The sequence below is a fragment of the Typopeltis vanoorti genome, chromosome 6, assembly GCF_054136105.1.
Source record: "Typopeltis vanoorti isolate ZY-2024b chromosome 6, IOZ_Tvanoo_1.0, whole genome shotgun sequence".
Lineage (NCBI taxonomy): Eukaryota > Metazoa > Arthropoda > Arachnida > Uropygi > Thelyphonidae > Typopeltis > Typopeltis vanoorti.
Genome location: NC_143554.1, coordinates 6,857,201 through 6,883,414, shown reverse-complemented (window position 1 = coordinate 6,883,414; position 26,214 = coordinate 6,857,201). Strand labels below are relative to the sequence as shown.

At 35.4% G+C, this 26,214-nt stretch overlaps 1 protein-coding gene across 2 annotated transcripts in view; it reads left to right on the top strand.

Moving 5' to 3' along the window:
• The window catches only part of LOC150105264 (tRNA-queuosine alpha-mannosyltransferase), a 241,757-nt gene extending 222,247 nt beyond the window's left edge, over window positions 1–19,510 (top strand). For both annotated transcript variants that reach the window (XM_090394659.1, XM_090394660.1), the window contains 2 exons: window positions 3,547–3,638; window positions 19,378–19,510. In XM_090394659.1, the coding sequence (XP_090250785.1) occupies window positions 3,547–3,638; window positions 19,378–19,449 (164 nt within the window). In that variant the 3' untranslated portion in view covers window positions 19,450–19,510. The remainder of the gene's footprint in view (window positions 1–3,546; window positions 3,639–19,377) is intronic.
• The last annotated feature ends 6,704 nt before the right edge of the window (window positions 19,511–26,214 follow it).

The following is a 26,214-nucleotide window of genomic DNA, read 5'->3' as shown; positions in this document are numbered from 1 at the left end:
GATGTCTTGTGTATTCACAAAAGGAATGCTATACAAAAATTAATTGTTTCTTTAAATACTTTTAGCTGAGCAGAGGTATAAGGAACAGGTTCTTTGCATGGAGAGGAGTTAGTGTGTTTAATGCATTGCCTGTTTAAACACCTTTCAACACCATAGAATAAAATTCTTCATCAAATACAAAGAAGATAAATCTATTAACATTTTAAATTGACTCTCACCAGATTTAACCATTTTATTAGTACTAAGATATATAAACCTCCCAACCTTGGAAACTTCTTACATTTCTTAAATTTCTCCTCCTATCACCCTTACAATATCAAAGGATCAGTCATTTTAGCACAGTTCATTAACACTTACAAATACTCTTCTTCAACCACTGCTTTAAACCAAGAAATCATATAAAAAAACATCTTATCCGAATCTCAGTTCATTCTAAAATTCCTGTATAATCCATAATATTTACAAAACCATCAAAACCAGGCCTGTGTATCTCTGTGGAAGTGAGGTTTGCACCCATAGTGCTAGACTGCTTGAAGAAGGCCATTCTCAGTTCAAAATCTAGTCACAGACTTGAGGATCTTTTTTTTCTAACTGTTTCTTCAACCAGTTCCCAAGTTAGTCAGTTTCAAGCATGGACAAGTTGATTTTTTTTCTCCCAGAAAATTTATCATAGATTCCATACTATTTCTAACAAGTAATATACTGTTGGGGTTAGGGACCACAAGATGGCATTTCTCTCTCTTTCTCTCTCTCTCCATTGGGTGTTGTTTATAATTAGTGATAGTCTTGAGCCAGCCATCTCTCATTGGCTACTGGCAGAGATTAAGCTGACCCCACTCCCCAAAAGTTAGATAAGGCTAAAACAATCTTGCCTATTCCCTATAGGAAATAAAAGGCATTAGTAGATTTTTATTTCAGACACATCTTGGAGAATGATGGGGAAACAAGTAGATGTTGTGGTCTTAAAGGAGGAATTGAACAGAATAAATTGAACCTTACACTTTACAACAGTATCAAACTGTTGCAAAGTGTAAGGTTCTGAAATTTGATAGGTAGGAATGGGATCCAAAATATACACTTGGTAGGGAAATTTTGGAGGAAGTTGAGACAAGAGACCTTGTAGTAGTTATGGACAAGGATTTGAAGTTCAAAGGTCACATTGCATGAGTTGTGAGGTTGTCGCATCAGATAATGCAATGATGCGGAGGACCTTAACTGCAGAAATAGAAAGATTCGGGTTCAGTTGTATAAGCCTTGAAGGGACATTGCTGGAAGCTGTATAAGAGAGCAGAGGCATAAGGAACAGGTTCTTTGCTTGGAGAGAGGGGTTGGTGTGTGTGGAATGTGATGCCGGACATTGTGGTGAATGCAGATATATTAAATGATGTCATGAGGAGTCTCTTGACTCCATGAAGGTCTGGTGTTAGTAATAACGACAATATAGGTTTAACGATATTATATAATAATAACAATAATATAGATTGACCAAACCAAACTTTCATGGATAAAAAATATTAAAAAAGAGTGTTTAATTATTACTTCCATTATTTAATTTTTGCTCTTTCTCTCTTGCTTTTCCTCATCAGAGGTAGGGCTAGGATCAACAGTTGACCAGAGCAGTCATCTCTGTTTTTTGATGTAACTTTGTGTGTGTGTGTGTGTGTGTGTGTGTGTGTGTGTGTGTGTGTGTGTGTGTGTGTGTGTGTGTGTGTGTGTATTCATGATGATAATCTTAGTATAAAGGTCTAAACATCTAGTTTTTTCCCTCAAAAGCTATGATTCCAAACTTCTGGGTAATCAAAATGTTTCATGTTTTTCTATATCCGCTTGCCCACACATGATTAAGATGTGCTGTCGGCCTTGCAATTTTTCACATGTGTAAGATTTAATGTTGAAAATCTAAAATTTTTATTGGCGGCATAAAGTCAACCAAAGAACCATCATTTTCATTTTCTACTTTTAAAGATGATCGTGATATAGGTTGATATAGGATAAAGTAGTAGTTCCCAAACTTTTTTGGTTCATGGCACCCAAAGTCAGAACATAGGCCTATCTAACAGTTGCAGTGTGCAATTGGTGTGTGGTTAGGTTGGTTAAGTTGGAAAAAAATAAATGAAACACGAATTTCAAATTCACAAACAATTTATGTAAAAAGTATTAAATAAGTACATATTTTGAACAATCAAATCATTTAATAAATAAATTGTAATTAGTGGAACAGGTGAGCCTATTGTTCACTGCACATCTTCTCAAATCTTGGAATCAAACTGGCCACAGCTATCCTCATTTCCTGTTCCATGTTGATTTTTGCACGATACTTGCTTTTTATCACAGCAACTGCCGAAAATACAGCTTTGCACAAATATGACGCTGCAAATGGAATTAAGATTCACTCAGCTTTACCATTTAGCAGCGAATATTCACCTTTTATGGATATCTAAAAGTCAGTTAGTTCCATGCTACCAAATTTTGTCTTCAGTGTATTGACATAGAGTGCCATCTAGTATTACTATGTATTACTAAAAGTGAAACAGTTAGTGTTTTGTACAATGTCCGTTAGATGCCCTTTCTAACATTGCATCAACACATTGATGGTCCGATTTTAAACCCCGTGGACTAAGTGTCATTTCAGTGAAAATATTAGAATATTTCACAGCACCCCAGGGTGCTGCGGTGCATAGTTTGGGAACCACTAGGATAAAGGCTGAAAAGTTTGCATTGAATCATATTGCATAAATGAATTGTTCCCTTTTTAAGTGCTTAAACAGTTTGAAACAGTCTTACTTAAAATCAGAGAAATCCTTATAAACAGGTTTCTTATAAATCGGAGAAATCCTTAAAAAGGAGAGATCAATGACATTAAATGTCATTGATTTCTCCTTTCCTTCCAGGATGGTGCTTTAAGTATGTCTATTTTATGTCTAGGCAATGCATACTACATAATGTAGCTGGCATAATGCTATCATATTTTTCACATCTTTGCTTATTATTATTATTATTACTTGACACCACCTCCAGGGAGTCCAAAGACTCATCGAGGGAGGGCACCTACTCTACAACTTTGTCTCCACCACTCAATCCACCAACCACAACTACATTAACACCATCTACCGCCCACCACCACTACTAGTATTTTCATAGACAATCACAAACATCTATGCCCATGGTGGGAATTGAACCTTCAGCCTTTTGGCTGGAGAGCAGATACAATAACCACTCGGCCAACCAGGTCGGCACAAAACAATTGCTTTGTTTGCCTAAAAATTGCTTACTCACTAGAGCATTTTAGATATATATTGATAAAACATTGTGTAATAATAAATTAACTTAGTTTTTTTATTATTAGAGTATTTCTGCATTCTGTATTATGACTTAAGGTTGAGTGAATGATTTGCAAGGCAAGATTACTTTTTGATCAGAATAGAAGAGGTATCTTCAGCTAACTAAACATGAAGCCCGTTTCACTGTTGTTGTTTTTTGTAATAATATATTACTGTATAGAAATTTCCTTTAACCTTAAAACTATTTATTTTTTTATTTTTTTAGATGATTACCTTTATGAAACAAAGACAGAGTTATATAAAATTCTTAAAAGGTTTTGTCTCCAACCACATCTTGTTAGACAACATAAAATTCAGGTAATAATTTCTTTTCTTTTTTTTTTGTGTTGAATTACAATGGTTAGCTTATTAATAAAGAAAATAGCACCAGTGCCATAACTTTGCAGTGAAAGTAATTAACAGAAAGAATAATAAATATCAGTCATTATCAAAAATGCTCATTTTTGAAACTTGAAATAAAGTTTCAAAAGTGATCAAGAGATTAAGAAATACAAATCCTTAGCATGAGTTGTCCTGGCATTGCCCTGTTTAGAATGTTCAACTTTGTCTAGGTGTCAATGTATCCAGAAACCCAGAATATCACAATTGCTCATACCTGAAACTTAAAATTTTTGTTTCAGAGGTGAACTATGTATCAGTAAGTAATTCATAATTAATGAAGATGAAAAGAGCTTAATATGCTTAAACTGGTTGAAGAAAATTATTTTTTTAAAAAAAAATTGTACTTTTGACTAACACCATGTTCCAAAATAAAAATTTTCACAAATTCACATGGAGAGAAGATGCAAGGAATAAGAAAAGTCTCACTGACGGGGATGCTTTCCCGTGATACAGAGGATTTGAAATTGAAACTAATCACCATTTTGGCTACTAAAGGGCTGTCAATGCACAATATATAGCCTCTTACAGTCAAGTTATCTCACCTTCCAGCAGTACAGCCTGTTTCCACAAATGGGGTTCTGGAAAGCATTGTTTGCCAGGTTCTAGTTAGAGAAAATGCCAACTAGACCTCTAGGTGGTAGATGTCTCTCATCACCTGGTGAAATACCACTACCTGCATATTATAGACCTGAAGTGGCTGCAGCTTGCAGCCATGTTTAGTCGCTAGACAAGAGTTAGTTTCTGTCCCACCCCACTCTTCTCACATGCAGTAAGAGTGATACCCTCAATGACATACCAGTCTCACTAGAGGGGACCTGGACCCTCCTCCACTCGAGGGTACAGCAGTAAAATGGTTCTATAGACCAGCTGCTGGTTAGTACATGGGACTGCACCAGTTATTAATGAATCTGGAGGTTTCCTGATCAGCTAGCATCAAATTCTGCAACCAAATAGTGTGGTTGTAAGGGGAACTGTCAAGGCCATGTATGGACAGGAGACTGATGTGGGCCATATGTTTGCAAGTCTGTCACCTCTCACTTCATGCTCTATTTCCTATTTAACTCTTCCTCACCAAATACAATGGACCACAACCCAAAGAAATGCGATTTTACTGTGGATCTCAAAAATTCTGCTGCAAAATATAGTTTAAAAAAAAAACAAACCATAAAACATTAAAATACAACCACATTTCAACTATAGCTTCTGCAGTTGCCAAAAAACTTGGTGTACTTTTTTGCACAAGACACTATTTCACACCTTCACAGCTGCTAACTCTCTACAAAGCCCAAAATCTTCCCTGCCATGGAATATTGCTCCAATGGGGTGGTGCACTAAACTCCTCTCTAAGATCTTGATTCTATCAAGAAGAGGGCATTCTAGCTAATTAATGATCCCTCTCTCACATACCTCACTTCACTCCCTCTCTCACAGACATTCAGTCTGCCTTGTACTTCTTCTACAGATACGTTCATGAACAGTGCTTTGCAGAATTGGCCACTATTATTTCTTCACTCTCCTCCAAAATCATTAAAACAAAAGCCACTGCTAACCAATACCCATTTACAATCCATCTTGGACCTCACCAAACCAGCTTCACTGCCTCCTGTTTTATTTACTTCTGTCCTTTGGAACAGTCTCCCACACTATGCCTTCCCCAAAGATTACAACCCACAGGCTGTTCAATGTGAACAGATTCTTACTTTCTTCTAATCCTCTTGCCCACACATGGCACTAATGATCTATAGGTCTTGTGGCCTTCATCTGTGGATCAGATATGTATGAAAAAAAAAATCAGTATTGAGCAGGATAAATTTGAATTTCATAGTGAAAAGAATGGTGTACGAGAAAGTTTTGAAATGTATTAAAGTTGAACAGATATCAGAGGTGAACTGTAGACCCAAATACACAAACATTATTGAAGAAAAAATGAAAAAGTTTGAAAAATAAGAACCAAATCTTGGAGATTTAGGCAAACTCTGACCAAGACATTGATTGATTCAATCAGAGAAGCATGTGCTGAGGTAATCTGCAAGGATAAAAAAAATCAGAACTTCATGGTTTACTCAGGAAATTAAACAGGCAGTCAAGGAAAAGAAGAAAGCATATTTAAAGTTCCTGGTAAGTAAGTCAGCTTGTGTTCTTGAAGAATACAGAGAAAAATGTAAAAAAAAAAAAAAAAAAAAAATTGCAGCAATGTGTAAAACTAGCAAAACAAGTCATGGGAAGACTTTGGTAAGAACATAGAAAATAAATATCAGGAAAGTGGTAAAATATTTTGGAGTCTACTGAAAAAAGCTCAGAAATAGAGGAAAGAGTAAGGTAAAAGAAATCAGAGATGATAAAGGTGACATGAAAAATGAAGATAAAGATGTCTGGAGTAATTACTTCGAGAGATTGCTAAATGAAAGAAGCAGTGATGACAATGTGTTGGTAGAAAACACTCAACAGCAATGCAGTCAGGAATATACAGGGTGTTCGGGATAAATTTGACAGTTTCGTAAGGAAAAAGAAAATCTTCTTTGTATCTATTAAATTTAATGAATTGACAAAAAAACATTACAGGCAGAGTTAATTACAATACTATCAACAAGATTTACTCAAAATAACCACCATTAGCATCGATCACAGCTTCAATTCTGCTTCGGAACCTCGAACAAGCTGATGCTACAGTCTCCCTGGGAAGGGCCGCAAAAACTGTTTTAATTTTATCCATTAACTGGGCTTTTGTATTACTGGAAGTGCGATTGGTGTCTTTTTCAACTGCGCCCCATACAAAATAATCCATGGGGTTAAGGTCTGGGGAGTTTGGAGGCCAAACATTTGGACTGGTGAAGTCGTAGAAATTTTCAGACAACCATTTTTGACTTTTCCCAGAGGTTTGGCAAGGGGCCGAATCCTGCTGCCATACATACGGCCTACCATTGGCTACCCTTGTTATCCAGGGCTTGACTACAGTTAGCAACTCCACGAACAAAGCCCGAATTCCAATGCCAGGGTTCTTCAACACCTGTTCCTGCAGATTTGCGAGGAATTCTGCTGTACGAACGCAATCAGATCGTCTGCTAGGGATCTTTCTTCTTGCTACATCCTCGTAGTCACCATTGCAAGTCTCTAGTTCATGCCTGATTGTTTTTACTGTATTCAGGGAGCATTGGGCAGCAGTCGTAATATCCTTATTTTGATGGCGGGCACGAATCACCATGATACAAGTTATTCTCTTCCATGATTCAGGTGGGTTCCAGCTATCCATCCTTTCTGACATCTTGTATATGAATGAAGAAGGGTCCAAACTTTTAAATGAAGAGAAGTGTGTGTTAATACATGTAACTTACGGAAAAATATAATTAATTATAAATATGTCAAATTTATCCCGAACACCCTGTATATCCATACTTGAAGTGGAAAAAAGTCATTAAAAACCAGAAATGTGGAAGGGGAAGCTGGAGAATGCTATTTAACCAGAAATACTCAAATAGATTCAGACATTAGAGTTTTACAGTGGCTGCACTGCATAATTTGGATGGTCAGGTCGGAGGGTCAAATTCTGAATGATTGCAGTAGAGATCTCATAATACCCATCATGAAAAAGGGAAATAAAACTGAATTCACGAATCACAAAGGAATTTCTGTACTGAGTGTTGCAGATAAGATTTATGCAACTATACTTGAGAAACAGTAAGAAAAATTGTGGAGAAGAACAAGGTGAGTCAGGTCAAATAGAGGTTGTCAGGATCAGATATTCACTTTAAGACAAATAGTTGAGAAATCATTGAAATCTAATAAGGATCTGTATTTAAGTTTTGTAGATTTCAAAAAGGCATCTGACAAGGTGCCAAGAGAAAGCTGTTCAAAATGATCCAGTTATATATTGTAAATGGGACGTTATATCAAGCAATATTTAGTCTTTATTTGAGTTGTAAATCGGCAATTAGAATTGAAGGATTTACGGGAAGATAGATTCATGTTAAATCAGATGTGAGGCAAGAAAAACCTGAGATTAACATCTATAATTTAGTTATCAGGTTTAATACCACTTTTCTTCATGTGATCCATATAGATGAGGAATAGCAGTACAGATATGGATCACATGAAGAAAAGTGGTATTAAACCTGATAACGAAATTGTAGATGTTAATCTCAGATTTTACTTTATGCAGATTATGTTATACTTCTGAATCCTACAAATCTGCAGGATTCCCTGTCTATATTCAATAAGTAATTAATTTGGTATGAAAATCAGCATTAAAAAGACAAAGATATCAAAATAGGCAGAAACATAAAAAACATTAACCTCATCGTGAATGGAGAACCTGTAGAACAAGTAAAACATTTGAGCTATTTAGGTACAATTGTTAGTGAAGATGAAAAATTAAGTTTGGAAATTGACAGCAGAATTAGCAAAGCTAGTATGGTAGGAAGTCAACTGAATAAATTTATATTGAATAAGAGAGAGATTATTATTTACTATAATTATTATTAACATCTGACCTCCATGGAGTAAGAGACTTATCATGGCAGGTACGCACTATCACACACAAAGCTCATTCAACTATGCATTAAACTAATTTAGTGTGTCTACATTCACAACACATTGAGGCAATGCATTCCACTCACCAACCATTCTCCATACAAAGAACTTCCTCTGTTCACACCCTTCTTATACAATTTCCAGGGATGGCCTCTTATTCTACCCTCTTTCCCATTCTATGAAACATTTCTTCCATATTAACCTGATGATAATTCCTGGCTTGTTTATATGTCCCAGTCATAACCTTCTCTCATCCTCCTATTCACGAGGCTTTTCACTTTATATTCTTTCAATCTGTCTTCGTACTCCACATTCCAAAGACTACTTACCACCTTTGTGAATCTTCTCTGGATCCTTCCTAACATATCTTCATTACCATGAAAACCCAGTTACCCGATATGTGCACAATAATCTATTAGTCCAAATAGCACAATAACTCAATAGTCCAGTAATACAAACACAGAACTGGCTGTATACAAAAGAGTGTTCAAACCAATTTTAACTTACTGATCTTATAGCTGGGTTAGAAATAAAACTCTTGATTGAAGATCACAGATATGAGAGTCCTGAGAAATATTAGAAGACTAAATAATTGGAATCAGTGGCAGTGCCATATTAAAAATTAGGATATTAGGAAAGAACTTGCCATTATTAACAGAGCTAATTCCAGATGGTATAGCCACTTGAACAGAATGGGAGAGAAAAGATTAGCAAAACAAGTGTTCTTTGACAGGATTTCAGGAAAAAAAGACCTAGAGAAAGAGCAAGATCTAGGTGGATAGATACAGTAAAAAGTCCCTTAAAAGACAGAAATATAATATCTGATCATATTGGAATGTTGACAGATAACAGGTTAATTTGAAAGAAAATTATACACCCTTGAGGGTATATGTCAGGAATTTGATAATGATCAAAACTTATGAAATATGAGCATATGTAGAGTATTGTATGTGGTATCATACTGTTTAAAATAAACACATTTTTTTGCAAAAGAATATATATATTCACCATCATTAGTGCCTTCTTTTGATGATGGTTTTAGATGTCCTGATGGTTGCTTCATGCTATTGTTTCTCATTACAGACCAGGCTGGTGCTCTGTAATGAGCCAGTAGTTCAAAATAGCTATCAGGCCAGTCAAATCCTTAATAAAACTAATAAAGGAAGAATATAAGATATACACTACTTTAAAAGTCTTTGCAGAGTAATGCACTTCCCGAAAAACTTATGCTCTTGAATACAGGTTTTGTATTCCAGATGTTTCCCAAATTCCACTTTGAAGTTTGACACACACAGTAAATGCAATAACTTGCAATTATCCCACCTACAAACGAACGAACCTTCAATTAAAAACGAGGATATTAGGAAAGAACTTGTCATTATTAACAGAGCTAATTCCAGATGGTATAGCCACTTGAACAGAATGGAAGAGAAAAGATTAGCAAAACAAGTGTTCTTTGACACGATTTCAGGAAAAAAAGACATAGAGAAAGACCAAGATCTAGGTGGATTGATACAGTAAAAAGTGCCTTAAAAGGCAGAAATATAATATCTGATAATATTGGAATGTTGACAGATAACAGGTTAATTTGAAAGAATATACACCCTTGAGGGTATATGTCAGGAATTTGATGATGATCAAAACTTATGAAATATGAGCATATGTAGAGTATTATATGTGGTATCATCCTCATCAATTCCTGCCATGCTCCCTCAAGGTGTACAGGATATGATAGTACTACATGAAAAATTTACATCATTACTAACTTCCTATCTACAATTTTCCTCCAAATCAGTCTGTTACTTGTCAAGACTTCAACATTATCAGATCTTATATTTCTATTGTCTAAGGCACTTTGTACCGTATCAATCCACCTATATCTTGGTCTTCCTCTGAGTCGTTTTCCTGCCAACCTGGCAGAGAACACTTGTTTTGCTAATCTTTCCTCGCCCATTCTGTTTAAATGACCATACCACCTTGAGATTAGCTCTGCTAACGCATTCCTGGATCTGGATGCTGGCAATGTCAAGTTCTTTCCTAATATCCTCATTTTTAATAAGATATTGCCATTGATGCCATCTGTTCACACCTATAATCTTTCTCAGAACTCTCGTATCTGCGGTCTCTAGTCTTTGTTCAAGTGTTTTACTTCTGACCCAGCTCTCAGATCCATAAGTTAAAACTGGTTTGAACACTGTCATGTATACAGCTAATTTAGTGCTCCAACTAATTTCTCTCTTATTCCATATGAATTTATTCAGTTGACTTCCTACCATACCAGCTTTGTTGATTCTGTAGTCTATTTCTATATTTAATTTACCATCTTCACTAAAAAACGTGCCTATGCTGAAATGTTTTACTTGTTCCACAGGTTCTCCATTCACACACAGTTGACATTTTCAGTGATTCTGCCTATTTTCATTGTCTTTGTCTTTTTATTGCTGACCTTCATACCATATCTATTACAACAGTTATTCAATTTAGTCAGAGAATCTTGCATACTTGTAGCAGATTTATTTAGAAATATAACATCGTCCGCATAAAGCAAAGAGCTGACATTAACATCTCCAATGTGATCCATATAGATAATGAATAACAGGGGGGATAATGTACATCCTTGTCTCACACCAGATTTAACATTAGACCATCTTCCTGTACTTCCTTCAATTCTAATTGCTGACTTACAACTCAAATAAAGACTTAGTATTGCTTGATATAATGCCCCATTGACAGCATATAACTGCAGCGTATTGAATAGCTTCTCTCTTGGCATCTTGTCATATGCCTTTTCCAAATCGACAAAACTTAAATACAGATCTTTGTTATATTCCCATGATTTCTCCACTATTTGTCGTAAAGTGAAGATCTGATCCTGACAGCCTCTATTTGACCTGAATCCAGCTTGTTCTTCACCAAGCTTTTCTTCCACAAGTCTTCTCAACCATTTCTCAAGTATACTTGCATATATCTTAAGGAACACTCAGTAGGGATATACCTCTGTAATTCTCACATTCAGTTTTATTTCCCTTTTTATATGTGTGTACTACGAGAGCTCTACTCCAATCATCCGGAATTCGTCCCTCTGTCCAGGCATTCTAAACTATGCAGTGCAGCCACTGCAAGACTCTTATACCACCATACTTCAGCATTTCTGGTCGAATATCATCTACTCCTGCTGCCTTTCCACATTTCAAGCCTTTGATGGCTTTTTCTACTTCAAGTATGTATATGTGTTCCTGACTGCATGCCTGGTCAGTGTTTTTTACCACTGTGCTCTCATCACTGCTTGTTTCATTTAGCAGTTTTTCAAAGTAATTACTCCATACTTCAAGGATATCTTTTTCTCCCATTTTCATGTCACCTTTATCATCTCTAACTCCTTTTACAGCACTCTTTCATGCTATTTAAAATATACACACATTTTTTTGCAAAAGAATATATATATTCACCTTCATTAGTGCTTCTTTTGATGATGGTTTTAGATGTCCTGATGGTTGCTTCATGCTACTGTTTCTCATTACAGACCAGGATGGTGCTCTGATATGAGCCAGTAGTTCAAAATAGCTATCAGGCCAGTCAAATCCTTAATAAAACTAATAAAGAAAGAATATAAGATATACACTACTTTAAAAGTCTTTGCAGAGTGCACTTCCCGAAAAACTTATGCTCTTGAATACAGGTTATTTTGTATTCCAGATGTTTCCCAAATTTCACTTTGAAGTTTGACACACACACACACACACACACACACACACACACACACACACACACACACACACACACACACACACACACACACACACACACACACACACACACACAGTAAATACAATAATCTTGCAATTATCCCACCTACAAATGAACGAACCTTCAATTAACTGTCCGTTAATGGATTAGTTTGACATCTGGTACAGTATGTGCTTGTATCTTCAGTTTTTCAGCTTCTCATTGAGGAATTATTGTGTGTGTGTGTGTGTGTGTGTGTGTGTGTGTGTGTGTGTGTGTGTGTGTGTGTGTGTGTGTGTGTGTGTGTGTGTGTGTGTGTTTTGCCAAGTTGGTGTGAAATAATAATGGATATGCATTATTGTTCATTTTAGCAATTTTCATTGCCTAGTTTGACCTTTTTAGGTTCTTTTTTCCTTCCCATTAATTATAGCTTACTTATTAATCTAAAGTTCACTGTGTTTTGAACAGTTAGTGTATATCAGGGATCAGGTTAGTAAAATCTTTAATTAAAAGTTCTGATAAAAGGTGATTTTACTGTCACTTGTGCATAGCTTCTGTCTTAATAGTGCTGCATGAGAACAATTTGTGCCAAAGCTTTGTAATTTTATATGCTCTCTCAACTCTTTTAATAACTTAAATTTTAAATACATGTTTTTTTTTTGAGAATTATTTAATGGAGAACCTATAGAATAAGTGAAATAGTTCAGCGATTTATTATTGTTGTTTTTACATGACCCCCTCCAAGATTGCAATTTTGGAAATTATCAAGCACTTAATCAAAGATCAGAGACCACAGATATGGGAGTTCTGAGGGAAATTATGGGAATGCACAGATGGCAGAATCATAATAAATATGATGATATTAGAAAAACTTGACATTTTTAGCATTCAAGAATGTGTGAGCAAAGCTAATCTCAGGTGGTTTGGCCACATAAACAGACTGTTTATGTGGCAGATTGTTTCAGTCAGAAGTGCCTTAGAAGAATAAAATGTTAGCTGTGACAATATTGGAGTGCTGACAAGTAATAGACTAATTTGGAGGAAAGTTGTTGTCGGGAGATTAATAATAACCTAAATTTCATGTGGTGCTGTCACAGTGCCTGGCCTGAACACCCCTTGAAGGTACATAATAGGAAACTGATTATGATAACTTTTTTTTTATTCTTTGGTTTAATTGGTGTAAAATAATTATGGATGATTAAATTATTTGAAATAAGAGCATGTAGCTTTCAGCTTTAAAAGAAATTTTAGATTTGTTTTATCACCTGAGGACATGTTCACTTTAATATATTATGAAACTTATTTTGTGTTACATGTGTTATTATTATTAATAGATCTTAACAGAATCACAAGACAGTTTAAGAGGTTTAGTTAAATATCACTGTGACTGTCACAATTTGCTTCTTAAATGCATTCATTGCCTGAATATTCATTACTCTCCAAGCAACAGGAGAGTGTTTGAAAAAGTTATATATAACTTTCAGTGAAAAAAGTTTATACCACTTCCATCAGTGGAGCTTAGTACTTACTCCTTCTACTATTATATGATTACATGAATAACCCCTCCATGTTCATGTGTAAAAATCCAGTGCCAATTGGTAAGCTTCTCTCAGAACATACCTTTTCTTCCCATTCATCAAACTGAAGATTATATTCATCAGCTCTTCTCCTCTGAATTAATATTTTGGAATACTCATGTTGTTTAGTGGAGATAAGACTTATAAAGTTAATAATTAACTAACTAAATTTATTTAGCTAATTAGATTAATAAGCCAGTATCCATAATAAAGCTTAATTGTGTATTTTTGATAGTTAATATTTGGTCCTTTTCACTAAATATGATACATTATATTGGATTTATTGGACCATGATTTTGATAAACACATATACATAATCGTTGGCAAGTTTCGCCAGCTGAGGTCTCTCTGGCTTTTTCAAGATGAGATTCAGAGGTTTTACTAACATTAAATGCTAAAACAAAATAATGCAGTAACGACTTAAAATCAGTTAAACAAATTGAAGAGCACGCGTGACATCAAAAGCATAAAGCGTGGAGACTTAGTCATTGTTATTAAATTGTGTTTTATAATTTTTCACGTAATTGAGTTCTGCTAAACATAAGGAATTTATTAAGTTTATGAATTTATTTATTAATAAATTCATAAACTTATGTTCTGCTAAACATAAGGAATTTATTAAGTTTATGAATTTATTTATTAATAAATTAATTATGTTTAGCAGAACTCAATTACACGAAAAATTATAAAACGCAGTTTAATAACAATGACTAAGTCTTCACGCTTTATGCATTTGATGTCACGCATGCTCTTCAATTTGTTTAACTGATTTTTAAGTCGTTACTGCATTCTTTTGTTTTAGCATTTAATGTTAGTATAATCTTTCTCGTCTTGAAAAAGCTAGACTGACCCCAGCTGGCGAAACTTGTCGATGATTATGTATAAATGTTTATCAAAATCATGGTCCAATAAATCCAGTATAATGTATCATGCTTAATTGTGTAACTAACACCAAGAAGAAAATATACATTTATTAAACTTACTAATATTTCACTGGTTTTTTATCCAGCATCATCAGACCACAATGAAACTGACAGGCACAGCACTAAACCAAGTAACAATTGTAGAAACAATTAAATTGTAACTGACACCTGAATGTCCTTACATGACACCCACTATGAGTCTACTACAAAGTTAATTAGGTCTTAAAAGTCTCCTAGATCTTTGGTAAGTTAATCCAACCATTCTTGTTGAGAAAGAGTGCCTTATAGATGATTCTAAGAATAGCTTCTCAGATCTGTAACAACTTCTATGTAATAAATATATTTTTCTCCTTATGATCCTATGTGAAGGAGTATTGAGAGCATGGTCTGCCAATCCCAACTTACCATACAGATGATCTTGGATGTAATTTTTTTATGTTTTTAGAGACATATGTTAACTGATCTATCAGTCTGTCCAAAGTAGACTAATTTGCAGGCACAAGGAAGTTTATACACTCCTGAATGTTCAAGAGTATGTAGTCGATCTTTAGGAGAACATATAAAAGTAGTTAGTTGAAATGAAGGGTTTGAAAGTGTTATGGAGATCATATATGCAAAGAATCTTGGCTATTTTTTCTGATGCAGCCTTAATATATGGAATGGGAATGGTTTTGCTATGATCCTGTGTGTTGGGTGTAGGAGAAATGGGAGGTGCATGTAATGGTGATTGAGGTGACTGCATTGGGACAATAGTTGAATTGCTGGATTTTTGTTTCCTTTCTTTGGAATTCATTGGATATTTGCTAGTTTCCATATTGAAGGGTAGATTCCAGATGAGTATGAGAAATTGTAAAGATAACATAGGATGAGTATTTGTTCAGAATCTGAGATGGTATCCAAGCATTATTCTTATAATCTTCTAATGCCTTTTTGATAAAAGGCTCAAATGAGGCATGCTGGATGTAGTTCTTGGTAGTGCTGATGATATTTTGTATTGACCATCATCAATACAGGAGTTGGAGGAGAAGAATGATGTTGGCTTATCTATGGGTAATGAAAATAACAGGGAGTTGTGCCCAATGAACTATGTGAGGGACCAGACTGCCATTTGAGCCAGAGTCAGGTTTGTTGCATTTGGCTCTTTTGAAGTCAGATTTGGATTGGCTGTTTTTTTTTTTTTTTTTTTTTTTTTTTTTTTCCAGCTGCTGTGCATTTTGCTTTATGGATTGAGTAGGATGCTGGATTCTGTAAAGTCACTTCTGATATCACCACCACTTGTTAGAAAACCAGGTTTAGGTAGTTGTCTGGGCTTTTGGTTGGACTCCATTAAGAATTATTTCAGTTATTTGGATGGAGCATTTATCTGGATCTAGTGAAAGCAAGAATCAGCCTAAGGAAAGGATAACAGCCTCCTGTGTGGAATCCTGTAAAATACCTTGACAAAATCCAGAAGTCTCACATATTCATTTTCCATATCTACCTCTACTATCACTCTGTTATTGAGCAGATTGCTAATGCAAGATCTGCCTATAACAAACTCAGCTGCCCTCTATAGAGATCTTAGTTTTGTCTACTTACTTTTGGGTGCAGTCCTAATCAGTTTTCTGATTCAAAACTTTAATGACCACACCAGAGATACTGATTGGTCAGTTATTTGCTGCATCAGTCCTACCTCCATCCTTCTATATTGGAATTATCTTGCTCTCCTTCCACTAATTAGGAAACATACATTTGTTGGGACTCAAATAGACAACCAGGTCAGGGACAGTGCTGATTCCTTGCATATTCCTTCATCACCTAGCTGGCCTCTGATCCAGTTACTGTATTTGAATCTCACATATATCACCCATCTCTGGACAAATGCCATGGAGAAGTTTGGTGAATCTCAAGTGGTTGCACTTGATATCTCCAAAGCTTTTGACTGGGTCTGGCACAAAGGCTTACTAAACAAACTTCCATCATTTGATCTGCCTCGGGACTTAAAAGCTTTCTTTGAAAAGCTTTCTGTCTGGATGCACACTATCTGTAAATGGTGGATGGTTTCTTATCTTCTCCATTCCACTAATGCCAGAGTTCCACAAGGTTCTGTTCTCTCACCAACTCTCTTCCTTCTATATATCAGTGACCTACTTCAGTTGACCTCCAACCCAATACACAGTTCTGCAGATAACAGCACATTGCACACTCTTCCCTTTCATGTGATAAACCTTACTCTACACAACTTACCTCAACCTGCAGAACATCAACTGCCGCTGCCCTTAATTCTGTTCTTCACGCCATTCCCCCTCCCCCCATTAGGGTTCAGATAACCTCAGTTTCAATACTAATAAAACGTAGTTCTGTCTTATTTGTCACAAAAAAAAAAGAACCATTTTCTCCCAGTATTATTTTTGACAACACTCAAATTTCCAGACAAGATGAGATTACTCTTCTTGGAGTTATCCTGACATCAAGCCTCTCCTGGCATAAACACATCACAACCATTGCATCCTCAGCTTCTAAAAAACTATGTTTTTTCTTTCACTTAAGACTTTAGTGAAATCATTACTTAATCCATTACTTAAATCTGGTTTGAACACTGTCCTATATGCTGCTAGTTTAGTGTTTGTCTATTTCTTTCTTATTCTATATAAATTTATTCCACTGGCTCTCCACCATACCATCTTCGTTTATTCTGTTGTCCATTTCCATATTTAATAAGTCATCTTCACTAAAAACTGTGCTTAAATAGCTGAAATATTTTACTTGTTCTATAGGTTCCTCATTGAGAATGTAGGTGAAGTTTTCTATGTTCCTGCCTATTTTCATAATTTGGTATTTTTCATTTAGCATGAAAAATTTGCATTTTTCATGCCAAATTTGTTACAGCTGTTATTCAGTTTAGTTAGAGAATTCTAGAGACAGGCACTGGATGTGCTTAGGAGATCAATGTCATCTGCATAGAGTAAAGAGCTCAGACTAACATCTCTAATTTTGATATCAAGTTTAATGTCACAATTCCTTCATAATATGATCCATATAGATGAAAAATATCAGTGGAGATAATACGAACCCTTGTCTCATACCCAATTTAATATCGAACAATCTTTCTGTACTTCCTACAGTTCTAACAGCTGACTTACGGTTTAAATATGGGCAGCTCTCGGTATTTGTGTTTTTACATATGTGTGGTTCATTATTGTGGTACATAAGGAAAGGATCATGTTTCCTTTACAAGGTATTGAAGCTTCTGCACATGTGCCTTGTTTTCTACTCCCATTCATTTTATTCTGTGGCTGAGCATTCATTTTGTGTCCCTACTGCCTTATTTGTCTATGCATTATTTGTGACTCTACCTGTAAATAACTTTTGTGCCCTTTGAGCTAGGTCTAGCAAGAGATAAACGAAGGACACTACAAGTGAAAAGAAGAATGTGAATAAAAACCAAGTGAACAAAATGTCTTGGAAATCCAGTTCTTCAGAGATGAAGTTAGAAGTTCTGAATCAGTTTGGTAGAAGTGAACATAGTTTTGACATTCAAAGGGCCACGGACTGAGTGATTCTATAGTGATAATTGCTGATACAATTCACAAGAGTGCTCAGTTGTCTACGATTAGTAACAAAATCTTACAAGTACAGATCCTGGTAATATTCCAATGATTTCTCAATTGTATGTTGTAAAGTGAAAATCTGGTCTTGACCACATCTATTAGGCCTTAACCCAGCTTGTTCTCAAGTTTGTCTTCCACAGTTCTTCTTAGCCTCTGCTCAAGTATGCTTGAATAAATCCTACCTGGAACATGTAAGTAAAGAAATTCCTCTGTAATTCTCTACTCCAGTCTTTTGGAATTCAACCTTCTGAATTATGCGTATGACCACTGCATAACTTTTAAACCTCTGTATTTGAGATTTCTGGTCAAATATCATCTACTCCATCTGCCTTTCCACTGATTATTATTACCTAACACCTCCAGGGAGTCCAATGACTCATTAAGGGAGGACACCTTCTCTACAACTCTCTGTCTCCACCAACTATAACAAACTGCAACTACCTTCATTATCTACACCAACGCCATCTAATGCCAACCACTACATAGCACTAGTATTTTCACAGACAATCACAAACATCCATGCCCACAGTGGGATTCGAACCTGCAGCCTTTCGGCTGGTGACTGGATACGCTAACCACTCTGGCAATTTCAAGCTGATAGTTTTTTCTACCTTCAAGAGTACTGTAAAAGAGTATTTTTGCAGTACTCTTTCCTCCATTTTTAAGCATTTTTTCCGTAGCCTCCAAAACATTTGAAAAAAATTTTTTATCATAATTTCATTACTTGTCTCTCCATAGTCCTATCTCGGCACAAACATGGGTATTTTTGTGTTTACATAAATACTCATTTTTTTCAATTAAGGATGCTGTAATATAAGTACAATATAATTATATAATAATAATAATAATATAATTATTATTATTGATGTTAATTAATTATATAATTAATATAATTATATTATATTATTATATTGAGGAAGGGCACCTAATCTACAACTCTCCATCTCCACCACTCAATCTCCCAACTACAGCAAACCACATCATCTACAATGCCATATACTGCCCACTACTAGTATTTTCACAAACAATCACAAACATCCATGCCTAAAGCGAGATTCAAAACCATAGCCTTTTGACTGGAGAGTGGATACACTGACCACTCAGCCAACATAATTCTTGATTGGAATGTACTATAAGCAATACTCCATCATCAAACTCTCCCTTTTTATTTTTTGGAAATATGTTATGTCATCATCAAAGCACAGGCAGTCAACTTCTCCCTCCTGAGAAACTTGTCATCATTAATAAGTATTAGAATTGTACTAAACTGTCAGTATACAAATTACTTGTTTATTTTCCTCTCTTTTTTTAGGTAGATATACAAAAGTTTATGTGGAATAATCTTCAACACCAATACATGGCCCTGCTAGATAGGAAGTTTTGATGTAATGAGTTTTATGTGTTGATTTAAAATGAAGTTTTTGAGACCTTGTTTTGCCATATCATTTAGCCATTTTGATTAATGCATTATTGTGAGAAAGAGTGAGAGAGATGATGAATGAGTGGCACAGAAATATGACCACCATCTTCTGTCTTTCTTTTGCATATAGCATCATCATCACTCTGCAGTAGCTGACATCACAGTTTCTTACCCCAGATACTTAAATGTTTCGATTTTTAATCAAGGTCCAGTGATAAAAATTTCTTGTAGGGCAGGGGATATATAATATATAGTGGTTTTTTTTTTTTTTTTTTTTAATATCGGGTACACAATGATACAATGCACAGCACCTTTATTATTTTCAGTGAAATGCAGATGTTGAACATTTAGAAATGTGTAATATTTAATAATTTTCTATATGTTTAGCTAGTATGCAAATAAGCTTAGTTAGTCACTATATATATTTTTACAATAGCTGCTATATAAAACTTTTTATATCTGCTAATATAAAAGTTTTATTAAAAATTACTGTGTATATTTTACACATTTTTTACATATTGGACATTATTATATACTTAATTTTCTGTTCTTATTCCAAAAACATTATCACTCTATGAAGTAGAAATATCAGTAAATTTTTGTTTCATTTTGATTTTTTCCATATCCTTTTAATTTTTAATTTTTCCTGCTAACAAAGAATGAGTACTGGAACCTATTACTTTACAAAAATAGTACTGCATATGTGTGTGTGTGTATAAATGGTCACTTTTGCATCAGGCTATAAACCTATAGCACATTAATACGATGAGCATGATAAAACATAGATTCATCTTAGCAGTCCTTTTCTAGAGACCACACTTAGAAATTTTTCAAGACACCTCATACCTTCAGTAAGCAGGATATGTATGTATGGTGATCATGGCAATCAGGATAGTGATAGTTGCTATATATATAGACTGAAGACTAGAGATGCTTTCTACTTGACACCTGAATTGGAAAATTAACTGCTAAATTATGGGAGGTGATTTGTTTAAATGTTTAATGTAAAATATTTAATTGGTTCTAAAAGATACGAACAAGTCTAGAATCTCTCATTTTGTGAGTGGCCCATATTGACTCTTTGTACCAAATTTTCCATAATCCTAACCTTTTTGTCATCACTTGAGTGATTTGAACATCCCAAATGCTGTATGGAGTACCTTTCCAGGATTCAGATTTCTTTGACTTTCATCATTTGTGGTATCTGTTGATATGATGATCTTCTGATATGCTTTCATTTTTATTTTGCAAACCTACTCTCTGATCAGAGTATCACTATAATATATTTGTGAAGTCACACATATGCCCTTTGGTTATAAAAGATGTTGAGAGTTTATTTTTCACTTGGTTAGACTATATAATAAGTTTAGTTTAATCCTTTATCCAAGTGTGAGCAAACAAAGTTTGTGCCTGAAAGTATCTTCAGGACTCGGATAAGGTGGTACAACACTGGGAAAGTCGTTGCAAAGGTGGAGAAAGCTCTCATCACGCCTATCTCAGTATCTTCCATAATGCAAAGCACATCTCTTTGCGGATATGTGTAATGCTATGCATTAAGGCAAGGGCCACTACCCATACCGGTTTTGACCTTTATTGAGGCCTCGTCATTGGGAGCCAGGCCCAGTAGTTGAGACACCATGGCAGAAGCAGGACCCTATAGGAGTTGCCAAAGGGTGTATAGTCTTATTATTAAATTACTCCAGATTCAGAGAAAGATGTTGAGAGTTTATTTTTCACTTGGTTAGACTATATAATAAGTTTAGTTTAATCCTTTATCCAAGTGTGAGCAAACAAAGTTTGCACCTGAAAGTATCTTCAGGACTGGGGTAAGGTGGTACAACACTGGGCAAGTCATTGCAAAGGTGGAGAAAGCTCTCATCACTCCTATCTCAGTATCGCCCATAATGCAAAGCACATCTCCTTGCAGATATTTGTAATGCTATGCATTAAGGCAAGGGCCACTACCAGTTTCAACCTTTATTGAGGTCTCGTCAGTGGGAGCCAGGCCCAGTAGTGGAGCAGTATTGACCTCAATAAAGGTCGAAACCGGTATGGGTAGTGGCCCTTGCCTTAATGCATAGCATTACACATATCTGCAAGGAGATGTGCTTTGCATTATGGGAGATACTGAGATAGGAGTGATGGGATCTTTCTCCACCTTTGCAATGACTTGCCCGGTGTTGTACCACCTTACCCCAGTCCTGAAGATACTTCAAGGCGCAAACTTTGTTTGCTCACACTTGAATAAAGGATTAAACTAAACTTATTATATAGTCTAACCAAGTGAAAAATAAACTCTCAACATCTTTCTCTGAATCTGGAGTAATTTAATAATAAGGCTGTACACCCTTTGGCAACTCCTGTAGGTTGGGATGACCTCTCACTGCTTCTGCCATGGTGTCTCCACTACTGGGCCTGGCTCCCACTGACGGGACCTCAATAAAGGTCGAAACCGTTATGGGTGGTGGCCCTTGCCTTAATGCATAGCATTAAGCAAGGGCCACCATAGCACATCTCCTTGCGAACATTACACATGTCCGCAAGGAGATGTGCTTTGCATTATACGAGATACTGAGATAGAAATGATGAGAGCTTTCTCCACCTTTGCAATGACTTGCCCAGTGTTGTACCCTTACCCCAGTCCTAAAGATACTTTCAGGTCCAAACTTTGTTTGCTCACACTTGGATAAAGGATTAAACTAAACTTATTATATTAGATTATAAAAAATCTAGGTTCATATTATGCCTAGGATGTGAGGAACCTTTATAAAGGCTATTTAAGCTGAAATGGAGTTAGCCAGTGGAGGTGGCAGAGCTTACTTGACAAAATTAGGATTTTTTTTTTTCTCAGAAACGTTGGGTTTTTCATCACACAAAACAGGTAAACCAGCTGGAAAATAGGGAATTGATAATATAATGCATCTCATAGCCTTAGTTGTTTCAGCCATAATTCACGCAAAACCAAACCATGCTGCATATTGAATAAAATTACTGAATTGTGCATTTTCTTTGGTAGCAGAGCATCCCTGGCAAAAAAAAAGGATTTTCTCTCTCAGAAACATGAGTTTTTCATCCCGCAAACCAGCCAGAATCTATGGAATTAACAGACATCATACATTATCCTAGTTACTTCAGCCATATTACGTATTGAATACTTTTTGAATTTCACAATTTTTCTTCTCTTGATTGGACTAGGTATATACTCAGTGATGAACCATTGTCATATTTGGAAATCACTTGAACATCTGTTGTACTAAAAAAAAATATTTGTTTTATAGTAAAGAAAATGGAAAAATTTATTAGTAAAAAACTGAGGCCCAGGTACAAACATTTAGAATATCAAGGCAACATACATTACTTTTTAGGTCTATACTTATGAGAATATTTATGCTACGAGGGTTGTTTGATAAGTCCATGCAAAAATGAAGAAAACTTGATTTTTTTTGAACAGACATTTTATTTTTATTTTTCAACATAGTCTCCTTTGAGGTCTATACGCTTAGTCCAACGATGCTCGAGTTTTTTGATCCTGTCCATATAGTATGATTTGCCCAACTCTTCAAAATAGGCAGTTGTTTCGGCAATCACTTCATCGTTTGATGAAACTCTCTTTCCTGCCAGCCATTTTTTTTATGTTTGGAAACAGATAGAAGTCAGAGGGAGCCAAATCTGGAGAGTAGGGGGAGATGCGAAAGGACTTCGCAGTATAAATCGAACAATTTTGCTGTCACAATTGCAGAAGAGTGAGCCGGTGCATTGTCGTGGTGAAAAAGAATCTTCTTTTTGCCAAGTGTGGTTGTTTTTCCTTTATTTCGTTATTTAAACGATCCAGCAAAGATGCATAATACACTCTGATAATTGTTTTACCCTTTTCCAAGAAGTCTATGAAGATTATGCCACAAGCATCCCAGAAGATGATGGCCATAACCTTTCCTGCTGAAGGAACAGTTGTCGCTTTCTTTGGTGCAGATTTCCCACTTGCAACCCATTGTTTTGACTGTTCCTTGGTCTCAGGCTGATAGTGGTGAATCCATGTTTCGTCCACTGTTACAAAATGATGCAAAAATTCCTCTGGATTCCGTTGAAACAGCTTCAAGCTGTCCTTGCAATAGTTCACATGTTGATGCTTTTGATCCAGTATGAGCAAACTCGGCACCCATCTTGCAGATAGTTTTCTTACATGTAAATGTTCATGTAAAATATTATGTACACAGTTATCGAGATGCCCACAGCCTTAGCAATTTCACGCACCTTCACTCTTCTACCATCCATCACAATATCATGGATTTTTTCAATAATTTCTGGTGTAGTGACCTCAACAGGGCATCTAGAACATTCAGCATCAATTATGCTCATATGACCACTTAAAAGTTACTAAATCACTTATAAACTGTTCTAATCGAAGGTGCAGATTCACCATTATGTTTATCAAGCTTAGCTTTGGTTTCCTGAGCCATTTTTCTTTCAAAAACTAATGTTTAATCACTACACGAAATTCTTTCTCATCCATTTTTCACAAATCACGGTATTTGATCGATTTAAATGAATGCCAAACACAGAGTGATAAATCTATCTGACTGAAACTTAGTGTGTAATCCTCCAACAGTTGCCAGCAACTAAAAATAACCTCGCTACTTACGGGTGGCACCATCTCTTAGACTTTGCACGGACTTATTGAACAGCTCTCATATATGTGAAACACGATTTTTTTGGTATTCAAGATGTATAGTTAAGTTAAGTTAAGAATGCCAAGGAATTATATCCTTGTTTAATCCTTTATTCACACAGTTGAAACACAGTCAAAACAAGATACCATTTAAACAACAATTTGACTGGTGATATAGAGCAATTCAGAATCTAACCAAAAATCTAAGAATAGTCTGTCAGGTAGCACATTAAAATATGGACTGTTCCAAGTAATGCCAGTTTTTGTAGATCACGTGGTCATTTTGCTGATGCTTAATTCTTGTAAATAGATGAATAGCTTCTTTGAAATTTCACCAAGTGCACCAGTAACAATTGGGATGACTTTGGTGTGTTTAAGCCACAGCTAGCCAACTTCACTTGCCAGATCTCATTATTATTATTGTTGATGTTGCTATCTGTGGGTACTGCGATGTCAATAATCCAAACTTGTCGGTGTTCGGTAATTGTGATGTCAAGTCTATTATGTTCCAAATGCTGATCCATTTATATTCTAAAGTCCCAGAGAATTTTTGCTATTTCGTTTTTGAGTACTGTCTCTATTTTATGCTGCCACCAGTTATCAGAAATAGGAAAACCATATGTTTTGCATACATGCCAATGAATTATTTTGGCCACTTGTTCATGGCAATATTTATAATTATTTTGGACTATGATACAAGCACTGATTAGATGTTCTAGGCTCATCTTTCTGATCCCATAATCAGCATTTACTGTTATTATTGATGTTCAAAATTTTTGCTTTGATTGCATTAGTTTGTAACACCTGTTCTTGAGCCACTAGAATAAATCCTTCTGTCTCTTTTTTAATATATCCATACTGCCATTGCCACATCTTGGGTCACGTTAGTTTTTTCCTTAGTATCTTGAAGAAATTAGCCGTGTAAGGGTTTATTTTTCAAGCACACATATCAGCTATTTTGCTGTTCTTTTTGTAATCATATTTATTTCATATTATGTAATTTTCATGTAATTTTTTTAAACTGATATCTTCAACAGCCTGTCTCACTTACAGAAGACCCAGTCTACATATTCTTCTTCTTGATAGATACAGGAAGTCAACATCACTTCATCGTTTAATGCACAGACATTCATTTTCTAGTTTTGTGGTCCAATTTGCCTAATCTATTATGCCTGCTGTGTATCTGATCACTGGTATAGCCAAACAGTTCATTATTCAAGTTGTGTTCAATCCATTAAGTATTGTTCTCAGAATATTCCTGATTCTTTGGTGTATTCTGCTGCTGCTTGTTGTTTAACTTTTGAGTGGAGAATATCACTGGCTTCTAATTTCCTATGTATTTATAGTGTTTGTTAGCTGAAATTGCTTTTATATATGTCTTCTGATCAAAATGTGCATATCCAAACCAAATTCTGAAAAGTACAGTTCAGTAAATCTATTTGCTGTGCTGATTTTCCATATAACTTCAAGTCCTGGATATACAGCAGATGGGACATTTTAATATTATATTTAGGAATTTCATATCCAAGTTTTGTTTTCTTCAGAATCATAGACAATGGTATCAAGGAAATGTTGAAGAGTAATGGTGACAAAGAATCACCTTGGAAAATTCTACATTTAATGCTAATATCTCCGAGTCGTTCATTATTGACTGTTAAAGTTGTTTTCCATGATTTCATAGTAGCAGCCAGAAAACAAACATGTTTTTGCTTATTTTAAATATTGTAGTGATTTTAGGATCCAGGAGTATACGAGGGAATCGAATGCTTTCTTGCAGTCTACCCATGCTATGTTTAATTTCTTTTCCATCTTTTTGAATTTGTGAGGATCATTTCATAAATAAGGATCTGGTCTTTTTGTTTTCATCTAGACTTTTCAAAATTGCCTTTTGTTCAACTGGATAAATCTGATTATCTGATAAGTAGTGGTATATGGAATTTGCTATGATTGCAGTGAACAGCTTAAGATAGTTGGTAGGCATGTTATTCGATGATAGTTACTTCGGTCTGCACCTTATCTTTGTTTTACAAGGAGAAAAGTATGCTCAGATATCATTCAGCTTT